We start from the raw sequence: 10,245 nt of genomic DNA on the forward strand, positions 1-10,245 counted from the left end.
AACAACGCATTAGCGAATGACACAAAGTTCTTTCCATATTTTTTAAGTACCAGTAAGTGCATACACTGAAGCGCCAAAGAAACTTATAGGCATGCGTATTCAAATACACACGTATGAAAAACACGCAGAATACGGCGGCTGCGGTCGGTAATCCCTGTATAAGACAACAAGTGTCTGGTGTAGTTTTTAGATAGGTTACTGCTGCTACAATGGCGGGTAATCAAGATTTAACTGAATTTGAACGTGGTGCTAAAGTCGGCGCACGAGCTATGGGACACAGCATCTCCCAAGTACCCATGAAGTGGGGAATTTCCCGCACTACCATTTCCCCAGTGTACTGTGAATACAAGGAATCGGGTAAAATATCAAATCTCAGACATCGCTATGGCAGGTAAAAGATACTTCAAGAACGGGACCAATCGTTCAACGTGACAGAAGTGCAGTCCTTCCGTAAATTGCTGCAGATTTCAATGCTAGGCCATCAGCAAGTGTCAGCGTGCACAGCATTCAACGAAACATCGTCGATATGGGCTTTCGGAGCCGGACGTCAACTCACATACCCTTCAAGTAGCGAGGCACATAGACTTACGCTTCGCCTGTAGCTGTAACGCCGTCATTGGACTGTTGATGACTGGAAACATGTTACCTGGTAAGACGAGTCTTGTTCCAAATTGTATCGAGTGGATGGACGTATACGGGTTTGGAGACAACATCATGAATCCATAGGCCCCGCATGTCAGCTGGTAGATGTTCAAGCTGTCGTTAGCTCTCTGTAATTGTGTGAGGCATGTGCAGTTGGAGTGATATGGGACCCCTGATACTTCTAGATACTGCTCTAACGGGTGACGCGTACGTAAACATCCTGTCTGATCACCTGCATCCATTCATGTCCATTGTGCATTTCGAAGGACGTGGGCTGTTTTAGCAGTACAATGCGACACCCCACACGTCCAGAACTGCCACAGAGTGGTTCCAGAAACACTCTTCTGAGTTTAAAGACTTCCGCTGGCCACCAAACTCCCCATTGTGCGTTTCTGGGATGCCTTGCTACGTCCTGTGGTGAAGAGATCTCCACCCCTGGTACTATTGCGGATTTGTGTACAGCCCTGCAGGATTCATGGAGTTATTTCATTCCAGCACTACTTCAGACATTAGTCAAGTCCATGCCACGTTGTAGTGCGGCACCACTGCGTGCTCGCGAGGACACTACACGTTGTCAGCCAGGTATGCCAGTTTCTTTGGCTTTTCATTGTGTATTTTTACTGCATAGATCTGAGCTCTGTTATGTATAGGAACACAAAATCTGAAAGCGCTAGACCACCAGTTCAATCATTCATTTGTGCACAAAAGTAGGATCATTTTCTGTGTAGACACCTATAACCAAAACTATCAATTATACCAGCCCAGAAACCACAGAAATACTCCAATTCTAGTGACCTAATTCTCCTCTGTACAGTGTATTGAAACGCTAGTTTGTGTTAGAGCCGAAAGACGGTGCTACTGAGGTGACGCTCTGGGCCGCTGTTTGCAGGGAGAGGCAAGAAGAAGGACAAGTACGGCGGCATGCTGCTGGCGGCAGGGGCGGCAATGGCGGGCATGTTCCTGCAGGTGGCCATGGGCAAGATCGCGCTGCTCGCGGGCAAGGCGCTGCTCGTCGCCAAGGTGGCGCTCGTGCTCTCCACCGTCATCGGCCTCAAGAAGCTCGTGGGCGGCGGCGGCGGCGGCGGGGGCGGTGGTGGCGACCACCAGGTAACTCGGCACCTCTTACCTCATTTCAAGAAGTAGCCTATCTCTTTGAATAAAATACTTTTGTACTGATCAATTCAATAATCGCATTTGATTGATCGGTGTCAGTTAACCGATTTCGATTCTTAATGAGTCATCACGAAGACATGTATGTCGTTACGAAATTAACCCATCTAGTCATTGGAGGCCAATGGGCAATGCGAGATCTGGTATGCTTCTATGCTGTAAGTGGTGCAGTATCAGACTCTGACCTGAATTACCGGGAAATTTTATGTCTTAATTTCGGAAGGAGATATTGATCCTGATGATGATTCATTACAATAGAAACTGGATAACTGTCATAAATCCTCCAGATTCATGAAGCAATTCTTGAATAAAAAAGAAATGCTTTTCGCAGTTTCTTCATGATGATGGATCACGAAAACTACTGGGTACTTGAAACAGAATCGTCCGGTTTCACAAGACTATGTTGTCTGGGTAAATGAAGTTAGAAACTTGGAGTGTATTTTAGCTTACGCAAAAAATTGAGTTATCAAGTTCATCTTTTTTTTTTAAATTGGTTTTTATACGCATGCGGGCAACGGCCTTACCACAGTGCATACATCGGTTCCCGTGAGATCACCGAAGTTAAGCGCTGCCGGGTGTGGCCGATACTTGGATGGGTGACCATCCAGCCGCCATGCGCTGTTGCCATTTTTCGGGGTGCACTCAGCCTCGTGATGCCAATTGCGGAGCTACTCGACCGAATAGTAGCCGCTCCGGTCAAAGAAACCCATCATAACGTCCGGGACAGCAGTGTGCTGACTACACGCCCCTCCTATCCGCGTCCTCTGCTGAGAATGATACGGCGGTCGGATGGTCCCGATGGGCCACCAGCGGCCTGAAGACGGAGTGCTATATTCGTGCACCTATAATCTTTGGATACATTTTAGAATGACGTGCAGTCGGAAGTCCTCATTTACCTTTCGAAAATGTCAACGTATCCTCTTCCAGAAGCACAACAAACATCTAGATTAAAGTCGAACATGTCTCATATTTTCCTTATCTATTTCAATTTTATTTGCAGCATGTTACAGGATAAACCATGTTTTATCGTCTGCTAATGGAGGAGACACAGTGAGGGCCTATAAAGGCCTTCGTAGTTGATATGCAGTCTGAAGCAGGCTCAGCAAACCAAACATGTTCATACAAAACTGCGAAATGCTTACGAATTGAATTCTAAATCTAGCCAACAAGATCATTAAGGCGCCACCGCGATTCTCCAGCAGTTGGATATGACTCGATGGGCACAGAAAAATGCCTTAGACAGTGGCCTGATACCAATCGATCTAACATAAACGAGAATCTAATTACGGGTTGGGAAAGCCAGTGACATGTGGCATCTTACTTTCCACAATTCAGTCAAGGTTGTACCAAGGGTAGCGATACAAAGGCTTTCACATTTTCCTTCCCCTCTCAAATAAAAAGGAAGTCACATATCTTGAGATTACATGCACTTGGAAGCCAATGGTTCTATGAGAAATAACTACCCCCATTACACTGTATGAGGTGCAAGCTGTATCCTTGGAGCGAGTCACTGTTCCAAGATGTAACAGAATCGCCTCTTTTGAAACGAATGATGCAAATCGTCTTCATTGTTGCGTCATCGTCATCTGGACTCGACGCTTTTGGGTAATATTCCCTACCGGCAACCACGCTCATAGTCTACTTGCATCTATGGGAAAGTTAAATTTTTAATTTGGAGGCGTCTGTTAATATTCAACCCAAGTATCTGTCTTCATTCATATATAAGATACAGTCCTTTGGAATAGGATAAATATCTTTTAAGTATATTGTAGGAGCGTGACGTGGGTATTCTTCCAGAAGTGCCTCACACGGATGTTCCTCTCCCACGACTGTATCATTCTTCTTTACTTTGAGATCAGAAATTGTCTCTTCCACACTTCTAATGCAGCTCTAAAAGCCATTCACTACTTCATGACAGTTAACTTTCTATAACAAATCTGTTTATTTATTTATTGTTCCGTGGGACCAAATTAAGGAGAAGTCTCCATGGTCATGGAACGAGGCAATACATGAAATTATAGATATAATGAAATGCAAGAAACGTATCCAGGCGACAATTCGTAAGTTTAAATAAAGAAAATCAGCAATGTAACACTGGAATTTGCTTAATTTTTCAGCTCTTCCAGGAGCTCCTCGACAGAATAGAAAGAGTGAGCCATGAGGAAACGCTTCAGTTTAGACTTAAAATCGTATGGGCTACTGCTAAGATTTTTGAGTTCTTGTGGTAGCTTATTGAAAATGAATGCAGCAGAATAGTGCACTCCATTCTGCACAAGAGTCAAGGAAGTGCATTCCACATGCAGATTTGATTTATGCCTAGTATTAACTGAGTGAAAACTGCTAACTCTTGGGAATAAGCTAATATTGTTAACAACAAACGACAGTAAAGAAAATATATACTGTGAGGGTAATGTCAGAATTCCCAGACTATTGAATAGGGGTCGACAAGAGGTTCTCGAACTTACACAGCATACAGCTCGAACAGCCCCTTTTTGAGCCAAAAATACCCTTTTTGAATCAGAAGAATTACCCCAAAAAATAATACCATATGACATAAGAGTATGAAAATACACTCCTGGAAATTGAAATAAGAACACCGTGAATTCATTGTCCCAGGAACGGGAAACTTAATTGACACATTCCTGGGGTCAGATACATCACATGATCACACTGACAGAAGCACAGGCACATAGACACAGGCTACAGAGCATGCACAATGTCGGCGCTAGTACAGTGTATATCCACCTTTCGCAGCAATGCAGGCTGCTATTCTCCCATGGAGACGATCGTAGAGATGCTGGATGTAGTCCTGTGGAACGGCTGGCCATGCCATTTCCACCTGGCGCCTCAGTTGGACCAGCGTTCGTGATGGACGTGCAGACCGCGTGAGACGACGCTTCATCCAGTCCCAAACATGGTCAATGGGGGATGGGGGACAGATCCGGAGATCTTGCTGACCAGGGTAGTTGACTTACACCTTCTAGAGCACGTTGGGTGGCACGGGATACATGGGGTTGTGCATTGTCCTGTTGGAACAGCAAGTTCCCTTGCCGGTCTAGGAATGGTAGATGATATGTTCGATGACGGTTTGGAAGTACCGTGCACTATTCAGTGTCCCCTCGACGATCACCAGAGGTGTACGGCCAGTGTAGGAGATCGCTCCCCACACCATGATGCTGGGTGTTGGCCCTGTGTGCGTCGGTCGTATGCAATCCTGATTGTGGCGCTCACCTGCACGGCGCCAAACACGTATACGACCATCATTGGCACCAAGGCAGAAGCGACTCTTATCGCTGAAGACGACACATCTCCATTCGTCCCTCAATTCATGCCTGTCGCGACACCACTGGAGGCGGGCTGCACGATGTTGGGGCGTGAGCGGTAGACGGCCTAACGGTGTGCGGGACCGTAGCCCAGCTTCATGGAAACGGTTGCGAATGGTCCTCGCCGATACCCCAGGAGCAACAGTGGGAAGTGGCGGTGCGGTCTCCTACGGCACTGCGTAGGATCCTACGGTCTTGGCGTGCATCCGTGCGTCGCTGCGATCCGGTCCCAGGTCGACGGGCACGTGCACCTTCCGCCGACCACTGGCGTCAACATCGATGTACTGTGGAGACCTCACGCCCCACGTGTTGAGCAATTCGGCGGTACGTCCACCCGGCCTCCCGCATGCCCACTATACGCCCTCGCTCAAAGTCCGTCAACTGCACATACGGTTCACGTCCACGCTGTCGCGGCATGCTACCAGTGTTAAAGACTGCGATGGAGCTCCGTATGCCACGGCAAACTGGCTGACACTGACGGCGGCGGTGCACAAATGCTGCGCAGCTAGCGCCATTCGACGGCCAACACCGCGGTTTCTGGCGTGTCCGCTGTGCCGTGCGTGTGATCATTGCTTGTACAGTCCTCTCGCAATGTCCGGAGCAAGTATGGTGGGTCTGACACACCGGTGTCAGTGTGTTCTTTTTTCCATTACCAGGCGTGTATACGAAGTAGACTACTTTTCGTGTTGAACTGTCACTTATTTCAAATACTGTTGTAATGGTAAATAAACCAGCATTTAGTTTCTGAACAAGATTCTGAACATGGGCTTTCCACAACAGCTTACTATCTTTCCGAACGCCTAGGAACTTGAACTCTTCCGTCTCGCTTATAATATTCCCATTCCGTCTGATCAAAATATCAGTTCTTGTTGTATTGTGAGTTAGAAAGGGTAAAAACTGAGTCTTACTGTGTTTTAGCATCGAATTATTTTTCACAAGCCACAAACTTATTTCATGAACTACATTATTTGATAATGTTTCAATATTATACACACGATCCTTCACTACCAAGCTGGTGTCATCAGCAAACAGAAGTATTTTAGAATCACCTGTACTACTAGAAGGCATATCATTTATATAAATAAGAAACAGCAGTGGCCACAGCGCTGACCCTTGAGGAACGCCCCACTTAACAGTACCCATTGGGACTCAACATCACTACCACTCTCAATATTGTGGAGAATTACCTTCTGCTTTGTGTTCTTAAAGTAAGAGGCAAACCAATTGTAAGCTACTCCCCTTACTCCATATTGGTCCAACTTCTGCAGTAATATTTTGTGGTCAACACAGTCAAAATACTTCGTTAAATCAATGAAAACACCTACTGTTCGCAACCTTTTATTTAATCCGTCCCAAACCTGACACAGAAAAGAGAATCAAACCTGACACAGAAAAGAGAATATAGCATTTTCAGTTGTTCAACCATTTCTAAAACCAAACTGTACATTTGACAGCACATTGTGTGAATTTAAATGCTCCAGTAACCTTGTATATACAACCTTCTCGTTAACTTTGGCAAACACCTATGGCATAGAAATAGGTCTATAATTGTCAACATTATCCCTGTCTCCCTTTTTATAAAGTGGCTTCACTACCGAGTACTTTAATCGGTTAGGAAACCGACCACTCCTAAAGGAAAAGTTATAGATATGGCTAAGTACTGGGCTAACATACATAGAACAATACTTCAGTATTCTGCTAGATACCCTGTCATATCCATGAGAGTTCTTGGTCTTTAGTTATTTAATTATTAACTCAATCGCCCTCTTGTCAGTATCATGGAGGAGCATTTCAGGTAACAGTCTCGGTACACTTTTTTCTACAAGCGCTATATGATTCCCTGTTAGGACTAGGTTTCTTTTTAGTTCACCTGCTATATTCAGAAAGCTGTCTCGCAGATAATGAGACAGGAAGGCGACAACTGTAGAAAATCACCCTGGCTTTCGCTGGAGATCATTTGTGGGTACTATGGGAACCTCAAACACAAATATGAACTCCATTCTGTATGACACACACTGAAAGACGTTAGAAATACGTCTAGAAGATTTGTTTGCCTTATTTGTATCACAACTTTTTTCCAGTACTCGCTAGTACCCTGCTCATAAGCTTTAACCGTACCTCCTAATATTGTGTCGGACTTCCTTCTGACTGGTGTGGTGATGCTCCTGCAGCTGGATGTGGCTTAAGTTCTACAAGTCGTTGGAGGTCTCCTACAAACCTATTGAGCCATACTATATCTACAGCCGTCCATAATTGTGAACGTGTTGCCAGTACAGGATTTTGTGCACAAACTGAACTCAGGATTATGTTCAATAAATTTTCGATCGGATTCACGCCGGACGATGTGGGTGGCCAAATCATTCGCTCGAAATTTCCAGAATGACCTGAAATGGTGAACTGTCATCCATAAAAATTCCATCGCTGTTTGGGAACATGAAATCCGAAACGGCTGCAAATGATTTCCAAGTAGCCGTACATATCCATTTACAGTTAATTATTGGTTCAGTTGGACTAGAAGGCCCAGTACATTCCATGTAAACACAGTCCACACCATTATGGAGCCACCACTACCTTGCAAAGTGCCTTGTTGACGATTTGGGCCTATGGCTTCGCGGGACCTGCGCCACAGTCGAAGGCTACCATCAGCTCTTGTCAGCTGAAGTCGGGGCTCATCAGATCAGGCCGTCGTCTACGGTCCAGTTGATATGGTCAAGAGTCCCGGACAGCGCTGCAGGGGATGTCGTGATGTTAGCAAAGACAATCTCGACGGTCGATTGCTGCCATAGGCCATTAACGCCAAATTTTTCCACGCTGTCCTAACAGATACGTTCGTCGTATGCACCACATTGATTTTTGCGGTTATTTTACACAGTGCTGTCTGGCTGTTAGCACTAATATCTGTACGGAAACGCCGCTTCTAAGTGAAGGCCGTCGGCCACGGCGTTGTCCGTGGTGCGAGGTAACATCTGAAATGTGGTAGTCTCGGTACATTCTTGACACTGTCTCGGGATATTGAATTCACAAAGATTTTCGAAATGGATTAACTCCGATAGTGAGGGCATAATTAATCGGAAACCTTTTTCCCACGAATCACCTTAACAGAAATGAGAGCCCCGACAATGCCTTGTTGCCCAGGGCAGAGTCCTATCGTCATGACTGCTGGACGTGACTATTTTTGTGCTTAAATTGCGCACTGTTCCTCTACTGTTCATCAGTTTTAAACGTGGTTGTGAAACAGTAACCGTACAAGGAAATTAAAACTGCCATAAAGCTGGTAATCGCCAGGAAAACTATAGCTATTTTCGTAGCAAAGTACACGCCACTAAGGGCTGCAAGAGGAAATGGTCACTGGAGGTGGCGTCAAGACTAAAGGTACTCACTTGCCGAAGCTGCCACAACGAGGACACGAAATCAGTCAAGCCATCTAGTTACAGTCGATGATACAAGCCGCTTAATTTCCGCAAAGTATTTTAAATAGCTTCTAAGTATTTATTTCACATATCAGCAGCCTGTATTAAGAAAAATGATAAATTGTACAAGACAATGCCATATCAGATAATAGGTACAATTTTGTACGAAAAATTTATGACGTAAAAAATGAAAAAAAGAAAACGATATTTCGGAATCTGCACTGATAAAAAAAGATGAATCAGCTTTACGCACTCCTAAGCAACGATTTTATACCACACAAAAATTTTTATTACACAACTGCAACTGTTCATCAAGAATGACGTCGTCATTCAAAGGTAAATTTGGTAATTTTAAACTGTAGAAGATTATTAAGTCTGAAGCAATTCCTCTCTCTGTGCAGGATAATGATGTTCTTTTGCCGTTTATGGCTTTCAGTTAATAAATGATCGGCAAAGGGCGAGTTATGTATATTTGCACCGTATTTTCCTTAAATATTTTCTTTGTATCTATATGTATGTTTATTTATAACTGTTAAAGTAATTGTGAATTTTCTGCTGAAGACAGCAATAGTCGCTGTCGACATCTGCTAAGAGTTTTCTTGAAACCAGTTGGCTGTTTTATGCTCATCACCTAGTGTTTTTTGTTTTAGTTCTAAAAAAACTGTGTACTTGTATTTAATTTGTCTATAAGTACTTGGGTAATTAACTATGTTCCCTTTCTATTCTTATCGTACTGAATCCCCGAACCAGACCACAGGTCGTAGTTCTTCTTATGTGCGAATTTCTTGATGTATGTATCAAAACATTGGTGATATGTTGAACGCCTGGCTCTCCCGGCTTTGTAAGGCGCTCTCTCCGCCCGCAGGTGATCTACGCAGCCGACGGCCATGGCGGTGGTGGTGGCGGGTGGAGGCGGCGCAGCTTCCGTGAGGACCCGCACGTGCTGGCGTACAGTGCTCAAGAGCCAGTCGGACCTGGTGGCGAGGAGGAGCGGCGGGAAGACGGGCTCGCTGACGGCCATGTGGAAGACGACGTGGCTGGCGACTCCGATGGTGGTGTGGCTGCTGGTGCGGCGGGTGACCGTGACCGGAACAACAGCGTGAGCTAAGAACTGTGTGTGTAAATAACTCACGTCGCCTGCCTACTGCCACTTACAGCAGGTCACGCTTACGTCTTCTGCGGTAGCTTTCCACACAGTGGGTGAAAACGCCGTTAGGTTCAGGATACCATGTTAATAATAACGTCGCAAACAGTACAGAACTCAAGGCATATTTAAAACCAGAGAATTTCAAAGTTAACTCTTCTAACTGCTAGCCACAACAAAAAGGTGGAGTACTAGGTGCTTAACTAAATCTTATACAGATAGATGCATTTATGATTTACACACAACAGAGTAAAACAGCTTTAGGAGAGGAAGACTTTGGGTAAAACAAAACAGCTATTTCATTTCTTTGAAGAATCATTACCTACCGTAAGTATCCTCTACTGTACACGATTTACATCTCAAACGGAAACGTATATAGTTGTTCAGAGTCAATACGAAGACTGTACAGCTACAGCAGTGCTTATTTATTTATTTATTTATTATGTATTTTATTTATCTATTTATTTAATTACACAACTGACACGCAGCCAGGCGTCCAGTTAGAAACACACACACACACACACACACACACACACACACACACACACACACACAC

At 44.7% G+C, this 10,245-nt stretch overlaps 1 protein-coding gene across 1 annotated transcript in view; it reads left to right on the forward strand.

The window, feature by feature from the left end:
* The window catches only part of LOC126354601 (uncharacterized), a 37,173-nt gene extending 26,928 nt beyond the window's left edge, over positions 1-10,245 (forward strand). Inside the window, exons 3-4 of the mRNA XM_050004352.1 lie at positions 1,532-1,749; positions 9,411-10,245. Of these exons, the coding sequence (XP_049860309.1) occupies positions 1,532-1,749; positions 9,411-9,653 (461 nt within the window). The 3' untranslated portion in view covers positions 9,654-10,245. The remainder of the gene's footprint in view (positions 1-1,531; positions 1,750-9,410) is intronic.

The sequence above is a fragment of the Schistocerca gregaria genome, chromosome 3 (assembly GCF_023897955.1).
Source record: "Schistocerca gregaria isolate iqSchGreg1 chromosome 3, iqSchGreg1.2, whole genome shotgun sequence".
Taxonomy (NCBI): domain Eukaryota; kingdom Metazoa; phylum Arthropoda; class Insecta; order Orthoptera; family Acrididae; genus Schistocerca; species Schistocerca gregaria.